At 37.9% G+C, this 19582-nt stretch overlaps 1 protein-coding gene across 2 annotated transcripts in view; it reads left to right on the forward strand.

Moving 5' to 3' along the window:
• LOC118229279 (ubiquitin carboxyl-terminal hydrolase 13-like) overlaps positions 1-14081 on the forward strand; it is a 39460-nt gene extending 25379 nt beyond the window's left edge. The window contains exons 12-21 of one of the 2 annotated variants that reach the window (XM_035421125.1): positions 1608-1761; positions 2960-3134; positions 3580-3668; positions 4871-4993; positions 6570-6596; positions 6798-6941; positions 9102-9262; positions 10717-10909; positions 11031-11115; positions 13689-14081. In XM_035421125.1, the coding sequence (XP_035277016.1) occupies positions 1608-1761; positions 2960-3134; positions 3580-3668; positions 4871-4993; positions 6570-6596; positions 6798-6941; positions 9102-9262; positions 10717-10909; positions 11031-11115; positions 13689-13785 (1248 nt within the window). In that variant the 3' untranslated portion in view covers positions 13786-14081. The remainder of the gene's footprint in view (positions 1-1607; positions 1762-2959; positions 3135-3579; positions 3669-4870; positions 4994-6569; positions 6597-6797; positions 6942-9101; positions 9263-10716; positions 10910-11030; positions 11116-13688) is intronic. The other variant, XM_035421126.1, reaches the window with a different exon arrangement.
• Positions 14082-19582: the final 5501 nt, after the last annotated feature.

Consider the following 19582-nt stretch of genomic DNA (forward strand, 5'->3'; position numbering starts at 1 on the left):
TATTATCAGTTCACTCACTGCTTTTCAGTTTATGTGTCGGAGGGGAAGGGGAGGGGTGGAAGTGTGGGAAGGGGTGTAATAATTTCGATTTGGTACCATAGAAGTGTGATGCTCCTGTAGTGGAAACGTACCAACATGACGAGGTCCCGGAGAGCCTGCCTGCAGGAAGTCTGTATGGTGGGCTCTAGGCAGAGGTGGTCTGTGTGTCTATGGTTCCTCCTTGGTCTTTGCCAGTTGATTGTTGAATCTTGCTCATGAGTTTGAGTTGATTTTACTCTGTTACTGATGTCATCTTTTTGCTCTAAAGGTCAGGAATGGTAAAACAGCTTAAGATATTAAACATAGGTGCCTGGGAGCAAGATTCCCGGCACAATTTTTTCACTCCTCTTAGGGGATCTTTAGACTGTGATAAATATGGCTAAAGGCACATCCCGCAGAAGATTTTTATGATCTACCCGGGGTCCTCATTCTTCAAACGAGCGATCTGGGACCCTTACACGCAGGCGGTGTTTGACAATAACGTAACAAAAAATCTCTCTTGAAATCTGGCTTCTTGTCATCTGATCTGATGGGGTAGGAGGTTGCATGGGTGTTCCTGACAGCTGGCATTGCTAACATTCTGGTGTTTACTTTACATCACAATTTTGTGCGCCATTTTTTATATCTACAGATTATTTTCAACTTGTCTGAATCTAAAAGTTTATAACTTTTGGACTTGGCTGCTCTTCAGTACCTGTGACGAAATTCAAAGTACAGTGTGCTAGCGCTGTTATACCATCAACCTCATCTACTGCCAGCAATACTTGATGTAAAAACATCCTCTCATACTAGGGAACAATAGTATTTCTATTGAAAGCTCTCTGTCATGGAAAAATGTATGCAAAGGCAATTCATTTCTTTTTTAATTCCTTGTCCTGTAAAGTAAATATTTTCCAAATTGTAATCTGCCCAGTCCTGATAGTCTTCCCAGATGGATCCACCAATTGACAATCAGCCCACAATGTCTAGACACCAGATTATTTATTTTTTCTCTAAAAAATTGTTGCCTGGTGACAATTTTCATCAGGGGGATAGTAAATGTTATGGGACAAACAGTAAAGATTATCAAATGTATTTGTAAATCACAGGGATGGTGAATTGTTGGAAATGCAAGATTTGATTCTGCATAAACATAGAGAAGTACATCTTTCATATTCCTTAAATCCTAAAATATTCATTAAATTCCTAAAATAGAGAAACGCAGTACTTCATGCTGCAAAGTCAAGAGGCAGTAGGGTTGGCGTGGGCACAGGGTACAGAGTGGAATATCGAGAGCAAACAGTGGTTGGAGGGAAGTTATAGCTGTTTACACCTTTGACTATTATAGCTTCTCAAATTGTATTTTAATCAAAAATAATTGCATCTTTTTTGAACCCATAACAATCCATCAATGGGATACATTTCTGAATTTTTTTAGTTTGAGATATTGTTTGGTTTGAGATAATGTAGTGGCTTTTCCAGAGTGCACTGTCTTTGTAAATTCACAGCTGTAGAAGGGAAAACCCACATGCATGGCAGACCACCGTGTGCAGCCAATTCCATCCTGACAGACTTGTGTATGTCTACAGAGGAGCAGCCCGGGATCAGAGAATCCTAGCGACGTGTTCCGCTTCCTGGTGGAGGAGAGGGTCCAATGTTGCCAGTCCCGGAAGGTGCGCTACAGTCAGAGATTGGACTACTGCATGCGGCTTCCAGCCCCCATAGAGGCTGCCACAAACAAAGGTGAATGAAGCTTAGGGGGACAGTTAGAGTGAACTCTCTGATTTCTGCCCAGTATTCAGGTATAAAAGGCATGTGCATTATTATATTATGGCCCTTATTAGTTCAGTTATTAAATATGACTAAATTATGTGATTTTAGAGGTGGTGAAAGTGCTTTGGGAATTGAGGTCGTCTGGTACTCTGACATGTTCATAACGTAAAAAGTAACTGAAAAATACTCTAATTGTTCTTGCATATATTCTGCTACATTAGACTTTTTATATAGGCTACTCACATATTCAGCTATTAAAACAGTTTATATTAATAATCAGTGATAAAACCAATGGTAATTGGGATCTCAATAGATCATAATTTTTTCCGCATCAACTCTTCAAATGACATACCTCTTTTCCACTCTGCATTGCTTTGTATCTTCCATTGACCTGGTGGCTTTTGTACCCATAATTGTTTATATTTTTTTGACCCTTCTTTGTCAAGTACAGTTCTACGTTGTATTATTTAGCAATAATACTAAGGTATGCTTCAATATAATATTTCCAATTTTCCATCAATATAAAGTGTGACTCATTTAATGTGCATCTTTTTTCCTTCAGTGATTGTAAGGAGTAATTGTGTATGCCTTATTGAGTTTCATATCCTGTTCTGTTCACTTGTCTATAGATCACTCTGAGGTTCTGTGACATTGATACATCAAATTATATAGGTAACATTGTACACAGCAATTTTAGCTGACTTATGCATACTTTCCACAACTTAATATTCAAAATCATTTAAAAAAGTTCAATGTTAATGCAATTTTGTAAAATGTACAAAACACCTTAGTCTTTTTTCAAAATTCATAGGCTAACCATTTTGTGTGCTGTTGATCAATTCTGAAATAAATTGTTAAAACTGAAAATATTTCATTTTTTAGGAGATGTATAAAGTAGAATAAAACCAAATAGAACCAAAAATTTCCATAGATGCTGGATTTATAAATTCCTGGAAATGTCCAGTTAGGTTTTGCTTGTTCCCTAGACCATATAGGCCTATAAACAAACACATTTCCTAGTATTATAACACATAACACCCACTTACACTTGTCCTCTTTTTTGACATCCAGTATATGGTCACCCCAGTATAACGGAATGAACTGAACACAAATTATTGATCAGGAATACACAATGCTGGGATGCTGAAGTCTTGTGTTTTGATTGCAGAGGAGTTGATAGCCTATGAAACCCAGAGAAGGGAGGCAGAGGAGAACTTGACACCACCGCCGGTGCCAGTGAGGGCAAGAATCCCCTTTACCGCCTGTTTACAGGCCTTCACCGAACCTGATAATGTGCCTGACTTCTGGAGCTCTGAGCTGCAGGCCAAGTCAGCCGGAGTCAAGTAAGTAAGACCCTGGTCTGAGGTCTGCTAAGGGACTTGGGTTAGTGAAGGAGTATTGTGGCATCGAGTGCTTTTCTACTAGCTAAATGTATATGTAAATATAAATTTCAGTGTAGTACACTCCTTGTCCAACATTTTTGTTACAGAAATTCTCCTCTCTCAGAAGGGGATATCATTTGTATTCTTCTGATTATCTCATCTTTCACACTAAGCCCAGTATTCACATTCAGATATCAAACAATTAAAATGCTGATTGATTGCTTGATTGCTGAATCATGTAATTATAACAGGAGTAGTAGCCTCTCAGATGGAATGTGGTTGTTTATTTTTCAATGATGCCTCCATCCTTGAATGTAAAAGAGTTTTTTGCTCAGAACAAGTGATGTACAACCCAACTGGGGGAAAAAATGGAATAGTGATTTCATCATTTATCATTATTTCCCAGGACGTGTCGATTTGCTTCTTTCCCTGAGTATATGGTCGTGCAAATTAAGAAATTCACTTTTGGAATGGATTGGATCCCCAAGAAATTAGGTAAGTGCTATTAATCCATATATTACTTTAATCTGTTTAAATCAGTAATTGTGGTAAATCCAAACTTATTATTTATTCATATAAAATTTCATCGAGACAGCACAATTTGACTAGCAAAAGGCTATCTAACAGGGTAAAACTTCAGCTGAGATTCTGATAAGCACTATTTTTATACTATGTGTGCAATTTGCCTCAACTGAACAGATGCCAAAGTGGTGCCTTGATATAAAATAAGGAAAGTTCATTCTTGAGAATGAGTAAAGTGATAAAAGTTTCAAAATTTGGATTGGTTTGCCTTTTAATCTCTTAAAGGGTAGTTAAAGGGTAGCTTTTTCAACAACAAAAAATAAAGTTATACCCTACAACATTTGGGCAGCACAGAGCTGCCCCTTGTTGCTATAGTGTTGCCTAGGGAGAACAGGCCTTTGTACAAATAAATGCTCACTAGAAAAGTTAAACTAGTTAAAAACGTATTTTCTTTGCTTACGTTGACAGTGTATTTCATATGATCAGGTAAATGCCTGCTTTAATGTTTACTGGTGCATCATAGCTACTGCACTCCATGAGAGGGTGCCGATTCTGCCTAATTAATTTGTGTATTTGTCAAACAACATAAGATAACGTGAAGCCTGCTTAACGGCTTTAGCGAATCATCGCAATCTAGTCTTTTGGTGCTTTTCATCAAAAGATCTGTACCATTATTGAAATGTTGGCTGTAATAAAATATAAACAGAATAAAGAAATATTAGCATTAGAACGTTTCCCTTTGGTAAATGGATAAGTAGCTGATATGTCCCTTCAAAAAGAGACTTACTGATGATGACTGTAATAAGAAGAAATGTTTAATCTTTCAGTTTTCTGTCTGGCTGCTTTGAGCACTTTATCCATACTATGCTTCATTGATAAAGCTTTAAATTCTGTTAATTTGACTATGCTTTCTGTGATTAATTGCCTGTTAATTGCAGAAATTTTTTCCTTTCATTTAGCTTTTAGGTATTACAAACGTGGCCACTGTCAGCAGTTTAACAATTAATTGTCAAATATTTTTTATTAATAAACATGAAATCAGTTAGGGTTCCAAAAAGCATGGATTTATATCTTTGGGTAATCGCTGAAAAAGTTTGTGTGCCCCTGTTTTAGACATCGGGTTCTGTTTCCAGAGGCCTTTCTTTCAGTTGATGGCTGTTTATTTTTATCTGCAGATGTCTCCATAGACATGCCAGACTTTCTGGATCTTTCTCGGCTGAGAGCCACAGGGCTACAGGCGGGAGAGATGGAGCTGCCTGACCTCACGCCACCCATTGTCATTCCTGAGAACAGCAGAGGTACGATTCTGTTCTGGCTCCACCATCGCAGTCTCAGCTGCAGTACACCTGTCCCACTCAATTATGCATTATGTTAACTAGACCTAGACCTAGAGTGGGGCCTCTTTCTCAGCCTATCTCTGGCAAACTGCTGTCCTCAATGAAGAAAATGAGGCTGATAATGGACTTATTCAAGTATTAGAGGAATACGAAAATGCAGAATTCCTCGTCTACCCTGGACTTGGCTGTTATAATACATATGTTTGGAATAACGATGACTCAGCGTTGTTGTTATTTGTTATCAGAGGCTGCCAAAGACTGCTTAGACCATTACCCTTATGAGGAGTAATGGTATAAGCAGTGATGGTCGAATAGTCTAATTTCTGAGGCAGTATATTGCTCAATAAAATGTGATAAAAAGCTTGAACTCTTAAAAAAATTAATGAATTAGTTCATAGGTACACCGTTAAAAAAATCTACAGTATCTACAATAGATTCACTTGTCTTTTCTGTCAGGTTTTGCTTTTGATTAATTATAAAGCTGCTTTCTATTTTACCCACATCATATTTATTTAGGATTATAGTCATAAATAAAAAACATAATTAACTTATTCAAATTCCTATTAACCAAGTTAAACTATCCTTTTACTGAACATAATCGATATGTAGCAGTGAAGGCAATCGATCATTTCTGCACCATTAACTCATATTTTTTCCTGGAACTTACAGAGAGTTTGGTGCACTGTGTTAAAACTGATGACGTGTACCCTTTCAGGTCCCTATTATAGACCACTGCGGTCAGGGTGTGCAGGGAAGATGCATTCTTTTGTAACATGACCACCGAAACAGTACCTGACTGACCCTTAGCCCATTTCATTGCTAGCACACACAATTTCACCCATTATCATGCACTGTTAGTGCTGCTTGAATATAATAATAATATATTGTTAGAATGAATTCTTTTTTCGAAACAAGTGGGCGCTTGCTCGTTTTTCCGTCCCTTTCCCTCGCGTGTCGTGCAAGGCGGTGCACCGGTGATTGATCGCCCTGTCGAGGAGATCACTGTCAAAGTGACACAGTGCACTGGAAACCAAGTAAACAGAGAAAGCAAGGGGCCAGATGCCACTTAAAATCAGGACTGTTTAATTCTGTAAACAGATGGCAAATGATTTATGCATAAGTTTTGTACTCTTTTTTGTGATGTCTGAAAATATAGTGCTAATATCATTAGTTTTGTCTTGTCAGAAAAGAGGGTGCATACAGTAAATATACTTTGCTAGCCTTTGCAGATGTGGTAATCCTTTGCCAAATAAATGAAAATGCTTTTTGCGCTGTAAGTTATTATTCTTTTGCTACAGATGTGTTTAACGACATGCATTTTGTACACTTTTACAACATTCTCAGTTATCAAAATCATGATATTCTGTAACTATTAAAAAGAAATGCTTGATTTGAATGTGTTCATTAACAATTGTTTAAATGTATTATTTAAATGGACATTGAGTGAAATGCTTTTCAAAGCAGTTACTGAAGATAATAATCAAGGCCCTACAGTATGTGTAGGTTTAATCTCTTTCCATGTATGTTTTGTTCACAGGTAACTCGCTGAATAGCTTTCTGGATTGTAAGTAAACTATTTTTCTTTTGTAGTTCTGCACCAAGTCACTTTTAGAGAAATCTTTCTATTGAGTTAGCAGGAGAGAGAAAACCTCCATTATGCACAATACATGTGGACTAATTGAATGTAGTATCATGTCTTTGTGTAGTTCTTGGGTCACATGCCTGAGCCTCACGTGATCCGTTTGTGCTTTGCCATACCTTTCAGCTTCAGATATAGATGAGTCCTCAGTGCTGCAGTTGGCAGAGATGGGCTTCCCCATGGAGGCCTGTCGGAAGGCAGTATACTACACAGGAAATATGGGGGCAGAGATGGCTTTCAGCTGGATTATAGCCCACATGGAGGAGCCTGGTAAGATGGCAGTACAACTTTATGTGACTGTACAAAGCACAGCAAGTTCAGCCCTCCTTCAGGAAAGACTGAGATGACTGTATGTGTGTGTGTGTGTGTGTGTGTGTGTGTGTGTGTGAATTGAATTATAAATATGGGTGAAAAATATTATTTTGTCATATACAAACCAAGGTCCAAATGTCATAAATTATTTTGAAGAAATTAGGAAAGTGCCATTGATTTCTCCCATAGGCTGTCTATTTTTTTGATCCGCAAGTCTCGAAAATGTTAACAAATCTGAAAGGAATGAAAACACGACGTCTGAGGGAAATACGATCTAAAGAATCCTAGTTTTCTCTATGATGAAACTGAGAAAAACATTTTCTTTACAATTTGGTGATTTAGCTTGTTAGCTTTATTCAAACTTGGTAGTTAGCTCGCTTGATTGCTTTTTCCTTTGTTCTGCAGGTATTTGTACAGGTCACAGCCTTGCAGGCACTGCATGTGTCTGTACAGAATTTGTTCAGCCAGCTGATTTAAGCCTGCGTGAGGGAAATAACAACATGAAAAGCTAAAGGCACCTCCCAATGTGCTGACAGCCTGCACTCATGCAGGGTCTGACATCACTAACACATCAACATATCGATGTGAAGGTTGCTTTCTCCAGTTTGAAAGATTTTCTGACTGCTAATATTCACAAATTGCCCACTCCCCCCCCCCCCCCCCAAAGAAAGAAATAATTTAAAAATGTTGATAACTGTACTGTAATGAAATTTGGACTGTAAAGGTCAGCTTTGACCCTAAATTGACACTTTTGAAGTTTAAATGTCAGCTGTATCATCATCTTGGCCTCATGGTCTTTGGGTTGACGTCTGACCATAGAGATGCAAGGGAATGAGACCAGGTTGCGCTTTTGTACTCCAGTGTGGTCAGCTACCATAACAAAAACAGGATGGTTGTGTGCCTGTTTGTTCGCTGCAGTCAGTTACATTGGCATGGCTCCTAACTGGACAGTGTAATAAGGAGTCACATTGGCTTGAGGAACCAAGGAATTGGCCTTGCAAACACTGGCTTTTCCCATTAGGAAGGAGCCACTCTCGGGTGCATAGACTGCTGTAGTATCCCTCTGTTCGACCTTCTTCATGCATGGCAAGAGTCTCATTTCAGACTCCTGCCACTCTGGGTTTGTGGTCACATCAATATCTCTCTTACAACTGCCATTTTAAGCTCTACATATAAAAAAGGCAGCCCAGCTTCCTTATATGACAGGCTGAGGAGCTTATATAACCTTATCATGGAAATATAAGATACAATTTACCCCTGAAATTGTTTTTTGTTTGTTGCTCTAACAAAAATGTGGTGCCACGTGATGGGAGAATATAAGGTTTCAGCCTTTACTGAATAAAGGTGTTAGTTTAACACCTACTGGACTAAGGCTGAAGTGAGGATTGTCACTGGCAATTTAGACAATACCATACTGGTAGTCCTGCATTCATGTTAAGAACTGTTATCAAGGTAAATATCTAAATATATTTGTAATAAAACTAGAAAAATAGAAAATGTATGGGATCAATGTGTAATAGCATGGTAAAGGTATGGACACAAGTTGTAATGACCCTGTGCATGTAAAATATATTTTCTAAAATAAGGGGCCCCACTAAACATGAGCATCTACAAATATGTTTTAGATGTGTTTTTATAATTGTAACTAAATGGAGTTTAATAGTTTTATTCTTTAGTTAAAAAAAGCAGAAAGTATGGGGCTGTGGCTAGAATCACCCCTGACCTTTGGTAGTGATCTTCAGAGAAATTTGGTAACCCATTAGCCTATGCTACTGGGTCGTTCACATTTCACCCACAACCACTGGTAAAATTGTTGATGACTGAGCAATAAATGAATGGTTAAAATCAATACAAGTAAAACCACAGGGTTCTAACACCTATGATGTGAGGCCCCCTAAATATAGCTAGATATAGCTAGAAGTTTCTTCATGCCATGATCTCTTGCACCCCCTATTGACAAAGATTTGTTTGACAGGGTCTTCTTGTCCAATCTTAAAATCCTTCCCTCCCTGCCTGTCTGTATTGGCCCCGTTGCAGTAAAAAGCAATTTTAGAAATACCATTAAAAGTTATGCTATGCTATGTGCTTCTAATGTGCAGTTTTACTCTCTTTCCCCAGACTTTGCGGAGCCCCTGGCTGTGCATTCCTTTGCCGAGGCTGGTCCTTCCTTTCCAACCTTGTCGTCCTTCATGGGCAGCCAGCCACCGGAGGAGAGTGTGGCTATCCTCACCTCGATGGGTTTCCCCAGGCACCAGTCCATCCATGCTCTTAAAGTCTCAGTGAGTTTTCAGAATCCCATAGGGCTGCACCATAATGGGCAAAATGTGTGACAAGTGATGATATGAAATGCGATGAGACACATATTTAAGTATACCATTTCAATGTGCCACAAATATAAACTCGGATAATATAACTCAAATATTCATGTCTGATATCGCAGCCCTTTGCGATGTGTTTATTGTGGAATTCACATTGCAATGAAAATGCAAAAATGTTACATTGTGGACCCCTACCTACCTACTCTCAGTGCCGTGTAGTGGGTCTGGGTGGTCCGGGTGCTATGTAAACCAACAACTATTTTAAACTATAATGCAGCATGTTTAGTCCCACGTAGACCAAATTATCGATAAAAATTATTGATTTAACACTATTACTGTGTTTGACTGTTCTTCTGCTCTGTTAATGTACTTGCACTTGCAAAAGGTGACATCACAAGGATTGAGCTTGGCAGCAGCCAGCCACTGCCTGCTGAATGGTTATGGAGGTTTTATTTACATGTTATTTACCTTTGTTTCCTCCATAGCAAACAGAAAGGGTTAGCCCTGGTTCCGCTTGCACCTTGTTGATTACCTTGGGGATAGGAGTGGGTTCTTTACATGTATCTTATAAATTACTGTAATACCTACTGCATCCTCTTTTCATAGACTTTCTGTCATTTGTTTTACTCTGGACAATAGTGTCTGTGAGCGAAGTCGGAGTCCTCACCAATGACTGTGTGTGTAATATAAAATCTCACGTGCTGTGCTGGCTGTCTGTAGTCATGCTTCAGTGTTCAGCCCACCTGTACTATAAATAGCTTGGTTGACCTATAGGTATGCCTGATTTACTGCTGTGTGGATAGTCCCTCCATACATTTCAGTGGCTAGAAACTGTTGTTTACTTTTGGCTTAGATGAACATTATTTGATATTACTCAGCATCTTACGTGCGTTCACCCCAGTGGCAATAGATGCAAATTGCTTCTACATCCAAATGAGAAACAGAACTGATGTTTTGAAAAAAACGCACACAGAGCAGGTCCTGGTAGAGAAACTGAGTAATAGCGCAGTAACCTCACAGCCTGCATCTTGTACATGACAAGATTAGGTGGTGAATGTCTTCCACCAAATCTCATTTTCCATTAGATTTACTGATTTTATCATGGTTATTTAGCTATATTTGATTGATCTTTAAGGACATGTTGGTCCAATGCAGTCATGAATTGTTCCTTTACAGTAATTTGAAAACTAAATTATTTCTCTACCGCATTCTCAGAAAAAAAGGTTATTTGGCTTGTCTCAATAGGAAACCCTCTTTAGTTCTTTATGGTAACTAACTGGTATGGATTGGTAGGTGTGAAAGTGTGGAAGCTTCCAGATTGAACCATTTTGCCCGACAAGGAACCCTTGAACATGACTAGGTTCCCAGCAGGGAAACTTGAAAGAAATCAATGTTCATTCTGGACTGTCTTTCAGAACAACAATCTTGAGCATGCTCTGGACTGGATATTTACCCACCCAGACTACGAGGAAGAGAGTGAGGCTGCGTCTGACACGGCCGACGAGGAGGTTGACGAGGGCGCCCTCTCCGGCGCCAATGGACACGGCGACGCATCTCCGCCCCCAAACCAGGAGCGCTTGAGCCCCATGGTCAGAGATGGCCCAGGCCGTGAGTGTCCCGGTCGTACATTTTAAGAATCAGACGTGTGCATGTCAAGAAAGCGGTTGCTACAATCAAAGAGATCATTAAAAGAGATATCTTTTCATTAAATGTTCTTGTCTTTGTTCAGGATACGAGCTCTTTGCCTTTATCAGCCACATGGGGTCATCGGTAAAGTCCGGCCACTACGTATGTCACATTAAAAAGGAGGGAAGGTGGGTATTATATATTTATAATATTTTATATGTACATTGGCAAACTGTTTATTGCAGGAGTGGGCAAGGAGGGTCATGTCTGTTTTTATTACTGTTTATTACTGTTTTTGTGCCCGTATATGTTGTTTTACTGTAGTATAATTTACAGGTGAATCAATGTGGGTTTATGGAGTTAGCTGGCCAAATAAGCCAGGGTTAGTGATAGAAACAAGAACCTGTGAAATTAGAACAAGAATGAAATGTAACTTTATTATTTGTATTTTTTACAATTGTAATGTGTAGTACTAAATCTTACTTACAGACTGTATTGTTTTTATTTATTTATTTATTTATTTATTTTATTTAACAGATTATTTCAGCAACATAATACATATTATACACTTAAATTATGTTTCATTAATGCACTTATCATGCCTGACAGCAAACTGGTCCATCCCAGTCAACTGAACCTGTAAGAAACTTGAAATAGCATGTGCAGTTATGCAGTATCAAACTCTGACAAAAAAGCCCTAGCATTAAACTAAAACAAATCACTCTCTGTTGATAATAAATATAATTACTATGGAAATTTAATTAAAAAAAACAAAAAAACATAGTATCAACACTATTGCTAAAGAATACAATTTAGAACAATGAAGTGTTTGATTGGGAATATCTCAATTATTGAGTTGTAATGAACCGGATGATGCATTCAAAAAAGCCAGAAAGAAAGAAAATATGTGCTCAGAAAGAATATGTGAACATGGTTACACAACCTAATGCCGGCAACAGAAAAAAAACATGTATTTCTGCAGATTCTTATGAATACAAAAATAGAACAGAGGAAATGTGTTTTGACCATTGCAGGTTTTCTGGAGGGTGGGTCAGTTATGGTCAAAACTCTGTTTTACTGTATGTGATTGCATGTTTGATAATTGGTTGATAAGGTTTATGGATACAAAGTGAAAGTAGTGTTACAAGTACATTAGACATTCACACACATACACACACCTATAATCTTTCCATTTCTTTCATGATTGGTTGCTGGCGTGAAGTGATGTGAACCAGGTGGTCCTGGGGGTGGGGCTATGCCCATGTGATTTTTTTATGAGCAGGGAAATGCACATGGACGTGTGGAAGACAGGTGTAATGGTGGGCCAATGCGAAAGGGTACTCAAAACTTGTGCAAGATCTGCTGGAAGTGTGAGTGAGGAATTTCGGAGACCAAACGCAACTGAGCAGGGATTCTTTAAGATTCTAATAACCACTAAGTCTCTTGAGAGACAAACGGATAGGGGAAAAATAAACGAAAAGAAAAAACAATACTCCTAGGGGAGACTGTCCCAACAGGGACAGGGTGAAGAAACTAAGGCTTAAGGAGTAGTGAGAAATGACAACCAAAACAAGTCTGCATAGTTTGGTGAAGGTGAGAACTTTAAGAGAGCAGCCCTCGCACAGAGGATGGAAAAGAAGTGGTGTAAGCACCCAAAACCATGACAGGAAGATGCAGTGTCGGTGGCGTTTTGTTGGGTTTGCCTCGTTTAGAGGATTCCCGGAGTCAAGCAGAGCACCGTGGGCTGAAGAGGGAAACGGCCGTTTTTGAGTCACAGTATCGTCATGCCCGTAACCACGCCACATAGCCTCCTGCCGAAACGCCTGCAGCCATCCGTGGGATTTTTCGGGATCTTTTGGATGTTGGGACTGACTTGGTCTTATAAAAATAAAAATAAAAAAGAGAAACAAAACCGAACTAATCCGTACCAGGTTTGACGCCAGCACCAGTTATTCATTTTCTTTCCAGCTAAAACCCTGCAGCATACATCGTTTTACGTTGCAACCGTTTCTCACACGTTAATCCTAGCATACATAATGGACCAGTGGGGAGATATAGTTTGTTTAACAAATAAGGCACAGCAATTTAAGAAACTATTCCAGTAAAATGTGAAATTACCATAGAAACATTTCAGTTCTGAACAACATTCTTTCCCTTTGCTTATAGATTCTACTGTACATGCATACATATATTCATCAAACACAATACGACCTGTATCGAAATGGTCTCTGTCAACACCCACCCCACAGTCTTGTGTGATGGGTTGTCTACCCCATATATTCTGTTCATATGTTTGGATTGGTAAGCCACCAGTATACAGTAGCACAAATCATGTGAGTTCAAAGGTGGTCTCGGTGGTTTAAAATGCTAATTATCTGCCATCGAATTTGCACACCTCCAGTGTTTTTCATTTACACATACTCTCAATTTCACCAGCCAACCCATGCTGATGCAGTCACCTTGCAAACCACAAAACTACCAAACCAGACGGAGGCTAAGGAGATGCTTCTTTGCACACTACAAAATTAGGGCACAATATGTTTACTGTATATTATTATTATTGTCAAACCTTAATGTAGAAATTGTGGTCACATTTAAAGGTAAAAGGTCTATGTAGTGTTTGGCTTGAAAAATAAAACCTCAATTATTCTTCAGTGTTAATATTGTTAATTAAGACAAGTAACTTTGAGCAATGGATTTCATGGCCATTTTGTCTTTTATGTCCTGGCCTTCCCACCCTCCCCCCCCCCCCCCCCCCCAGATGGATTATCTACAATGACCACAAAGTCTGCCTGTCAGAGAAGCCTCCAAAGGACTGGGGCTACCTGTACTTTTACCATCGACTCTCTGGGAGCTAAGCTGAACCATCACATATGGACCTAGGGATACCACAGGAGTTGAAACGCGAAGAAAGCAGAGGTGTCAGTTTTAATACAAGTGCCCACACCAGACATGATAATGGAGCCTGAAGTGGTGGATCAAGAAAGACACGGAAATAACAAAACAACCCCCCCCACACACACACACACAAAAGATAAGCATTGAAATACGGTTTAAACACTGGCGTGGCCAAGCAGATAGAAGTGTTTCTGTTCACTGCTTTGTTCAATTATTTTGATGTTTTTTTTTTTCCTCAGGGGAGGTGGGTCCTGAGCCTGGTAGCTTAACATCACATATCAAGTTTAGTCTCGATCACATACTTTGGTATTAGATAGTTTTATTATGGGAAAGAGAAGAAAATGTCCAACAAGGCCAAATAGTAAAACCTTACCCAGCACATTATTTCACTTATTCTCTGAGTTTGAAATATATTCCTCAGACATACCACCAGGGGCAAAGTATTGTTTTTGAATGAGATATGATATTAGGGTGATGTTGAAACGTACACAAATGCAATCAGGGATGATCAAGAATACACTGTCATGCCACATTTTACAAAATACAAAAACACCTCCCATAATACGTATTTAGAAATTGCAATCAAAAGCAGGGGCCTCATTTATTAAAATGTTCTTAGATTTATACTTTTTTTTCTTAAGATCATTGCCGACGGTGTGCTTACGTTCGATTCATAAAAGATACTGAGCAAAAAAAAGTTTACTTACGCAGGTTCTAAGAAGCCCATTTGTAACTTACGCACCTGTGATCTATAAATCTCAAATTAACTTAAAATTTACAGCACCTGAACTGCCTTACAATCAGCGATTTCCCCTTATATAATGCTAGCACAAATGAGGGTTTAGTCAGGAATAACCATGGACCAAAAGAGAAAAGCAAACTTTTTGGAAGATCATCATGCGCAAAAAAGTCATTCCGGTCTCTGAAAACTCTCTCCCTTCTAAAAGCAAGGTTTTCAATGTCTTCCAATTACGCAAGAACAGCCATGGTTACTTTTTTCTAATTTGACACATTATATATAGAACATCGCATCCTGTTTTTAATTCAAAACACATTGCGTCTGGCAATTAATTCCTCACACCTTTAATTGATAATTCCTATCAAATTGTTCATAAAGCTAATGCAAAGTTCACCACAGGCTTGGACGCATATGCGTCCCAAACTGCAATACCCCTACATAACCAGCAGGAAAATCACTTGCGTCAAGTCTAGACTTTGCATAGAGATAAGATCGTTTCCAACTCAAAGTAAGGTTTTATAAATAACTACTTATACGTGGTTTTCTGCGTAAGTCATACTTAAGATCAAAATTGATCGTAAGTACGTTTTATAAATGAGGCCCCAGGTGAGCAACCCATATTACGCAAGAAAGATATACTGAATCAAAGAGATGGGAATTTTCTGGACACTTAAATGGCTTGGATTTAAATATGAATTACATTGATCTTTGAAGGAAAACTTTATAAATCGTTAGTTATGCAATATGTGACATCAACCAGTCTGATTTAAGGACTGAGGATTAAAGTTAGATTAATATTTTGAGATTAATGTCTCCTTGAAGCTATGATTCTGGTGTTTTCATTTTTAGACAAAAGCACTTTATAACAAGATCTTTGGTACGAGATAAAAATTGACAATGTATTTTGTTCTTGAAAGATATTTAGTAGTTTATTGCCACAGCTTTTTTCATTTGCCTGGATGGAACTGTATAATTTCTATATGCATTGCATTACATTGCGTTTATTTAAGCAATCTTTTTAATTCCCAGTTTGTAAGCAATTATTTACGCCCCTTTGTTACCTAAACCTTCATCTACAGTGACAAAGTGAAGTAGAATTACTTCTAGAACATATTCTCACATATTACAATGTGGCATTTTCATTATTTTTCTTTTGCTGAAAGTGATATTGGAGATTTCAGAGTCATTTCTGCATATTTCAGTATTTTACAGTTGACTGCAATAATGTACATCTCTTTCACTTTCTGTAACCTAGAGTCAGCAGGTAGCACAATGCTACTATGTGCAATTCTCCACATTTCTGGTAGACAGCCAAGGAATGTCAGAAAACTGAAAACTTGAATACTTGCAGAAACAAAGTGGAAAAATTTACATGAACATATCATTTATTTAGCACATTAAAAAAAAAAACTTACAGCCTTTTCTGTGTTCACGGCTTTGTGTTGGTGAAAAACCATCAGCTGCATACGCACACACACTTGCGTGCGTGTGTGTGTGGGTGCGTGTGTGAGTCCCCCCAGTTACCCAAAGTAATTGAGCAGTTGGCTGATCAACTGTATCTTGGCCTACTGTGTGTTGTTACCTCATTAGTTCATGCACAAGAAAGCTAACAAGAAGTCTTGAGGTTGTGTGCATTTGCATTTGGAGACTGTTGCTGCCGGATCTCAACATAAGGATCCAATGTCCAATCCAAAGTGCCAATGCCACTGAGATCTGAGACATACCCGAAACACTGTGTGTGTGTGTGTGTGTGTGTGTGTGTGAGAAAATCAACTGTTTGATTCATTTTTAGGAAGCAAGAATGCACTGGTGAGCTCCCCAGTAGTAAACAACCTAGTAGACCACAGAAGACCATTGTAGTAGATGACAGAAGAATACTTTCAATTGTGAAGAAAAACTCCTTTTCAACTGTTGAACAGAGAAAGAACACTCTCCCGGATGTAGGAATGGAGGCGTCAAGGACTACTGCCAGGGAATGTTCAGCCATCTGATAACCGAACACAAGTTCATCAGCAGTTAAAACCCCTCATTTATCCAACACGTAAAACGAATTTGATTTAATTTGTAACATTTTGATAAAGGTTGCTCTGCCCATCAATGAATTTTGCAATTAAATTATCAAAGATGTTAATTATTAATTCAATTGCAAAATTAATTGATAGGCGGAGCAACCTTTTTCAAAATGTACAACTCACAACCTGTTTAAAATTAGGAGATTTCTTAAATTACAGTAATCAACGTCTAATCTAATGATGAAGGTCGAACTACCTTAAACAATGAATGTAACTGACATAGAAAAAATAAATTACTTAAAAAACCACTCAGCTTGTCTCTCCGAAGATAAACCCAAGAATGTGCCAAGATCAAAGTTAAATTACCAAAAGACCAGAATATTCAGAAAAGACCAGGGATGAAAAGTAGTATGCCTGACCTACAAGAGATGCAAGATTCAGATGGAAACTTCAAACTTAAAAACTATAAGAAAAGCCCTCATTTTTAAGGTTATAGGGAAATGAATCTCCTAGTGGCCATTATGATGGCATTTAATATGAGATATTAATATTTAATATTAAGATTTTCAGATCTTTTTGGGAACCTTTGGGGAAGGTTTTGCTATTATGGAAATGTTTGTGAGCTACTGGAGAGAGACTAGATGAAGCAATAATTAAACTAAGTTGCCAAGTCAGCAGTAAAGCCTGATTTATACTTCACCACAAAGACAAGGCTAGACCAGCATAACCTCAGAGGGTTCACCACAAGATGCAAACTATGGTTAACTTAAAGGCTAGAATGGCCAGATCAGAGATTGCTAAAAAAAAAAAAAAGTTAATTAAAAAAACTGTGGAGTTCTGGAATAAAAATGATGGAAAGAGGAAAGTGTGGATAAAGAAAGATACTGCTCATGATCCAAAGCACCCCCTCTGATCTGTGAAACATGATGGAGGTAGTGTTATGGCTTGGGCATGTATGGCTGCCACTGAAATCATGAGGATTTGGTAAAATAGTTTGCCTAGCCATTTATTTGTACTGCTTGCACATGCACTGAAAGTCCACATTTGAATATTTAGAATGTACGATTAAACAGTATTTTTTTTTTATAACAGAATTCAGAAGGGTAAATTCATCTGTTTTCATTGTCCTTGTCCCAAATTTTTACTTACATACCTTATTTTTTCTTCAGCAAATATTTACTGTTGACTTTTTTAGTAAGTTTTCTCCTGATATACCTGGTAAACGCAACTACTGCATGTACTTTCATATCCTTTCATATCCTAAGTGTGCTGTAATCTGCAGCCATTCCTGTATGCTTCTGTTCAATAAAATGGGAATACCTTGAAACATTCACGACACATATTGTATCCATTTGTACTGCTAACTATCATGTAGGTGGTTTAACAGCAAACCTTGTTGATATTTTATTGTTCAATTTCTGCGGTCCTGTCAGAATTCTGATCAGTGGATTTCATAGCTAGGAACTCATGCCTACAAATCTAATGAATGGAGAACTTCACAGAAGTTCACTCCACCAAAAATGATTAGTAATCTCAGGAAATCAGATCCCAGTATGTGTTATTAATTTTTAATGAAATAATTATTTGTAATATCAGTTCTGTGTTTATTCAGACAACACAATGTGCCAGCATCCTGACTACCAATTTCTCAATCCCCCTGAATACTGTTCTTCTTTGCCTATGTACAGTAGTAATAATGTGACAATATGGTGTTCAGATATAATAATCCAGTTGACTTTTTAACACATAGCTTTGAACAAACATTTTGTATTCCTTGACAGTACTTACTGCTGCTACAAATAATACTTTCAATATTTCTAAAGTACTTACTACATTTACTGTAAGTTGTTATATGCTAGTTTTATGTATACCACTTCAGCAAGCAGAATTTCCTGAAACTCAGTATCCAGGTTCTTCTGTAGTCCACGTATATATTGAAAGTATAATGAAAGCATTTGATAGGCTTCAACTAAAATACTTAAATATTTAGTTGAAAATACTTAAATTACTTCAACTAAACATGTGTTATTATTTACCTCATGTATTATGTAGTTTTGCATATTACCACATGTACCTTATGTATTGTTTACCGCAGAGAAAGCAACATTTAGTAGGGGAGAGCAGGGAAATATCTAATGATTTTTGTATTTGGCTCAATTCTGAAAATATTACTAGAGATAGATTAACCATTTTAAATACAAACAACCTATATCCATTGGCTATAATTACACACCACAGTGAAATTTTGGGGACACACCTTTCACTAGCAATCTGACCAAAAGTACAGAGGGTGAAATGTTACCTGTAACCCTGAGGTTGGGGTAAAAAATATTGTGTACACCTAACAGTCTTAATAGCTTTAAAAGTTGACACAAAGTTAGGCAATTCAATACAATTCTATGTTATATGATACAGTCTTTCATTTATTTTTTGATTACATGTATATGTTTTTCGTGGCCTACCTATATTGGTGAAAATATATCACAAGACTGTACATTATTCTCCGCTTCCTGTCTAATGTCTCCTTGATCCAAACAGTTGTATCAGTTGGTGTCACATGTCACCACGTAGCCTAAAGTTAAAGTTGAGTTAAATATATTTATGAAGATCCGGTCTGAGTTGAACAAATCCAATCAATTGGTTAATAAATAGTCTTTTGACAGCAGGCTAACAACCCCGTTTGCTTTAACCCCACAGGATGGGGTTTCTGTACTTTTGCCAGGCTAGCTATCCCACCAAGTTAGCATGCTATGTGCAAGTCGCTAAAGAGACTGTTTATGACTACATACATTTGGATTCCTTGACGTGCACACACAATACAGTAGACAAAAACATTTCCAATTCACTTGAATATAGCCAAAACAGACTTTTGGCAATATCTCTTCAAATATTTATTGAACTCTCCCACCGTTCATTGGAGATGAAGAAAGGATAATGCGTGTTTAACCTGAAATATATTGTTCAAACTTGATGCATCTACCTAAAAAGTTTGTGTTACATTTTACC

Source organism: Anguilla anguilla, chromosome 6, assembly GCF_013347855.1.
Source record: "Anguilla anguilla isolate fAngAng1 chromosome 6, fAngAng1.pri, whole genome shotgun sequence".
Classification (NCBI taxonomy): Eukaryota; Metazoa; Chordata; class Actinopteri; order Anguilliformes; family Anguillidae; genus Anguilla; species Anguilla anguilla.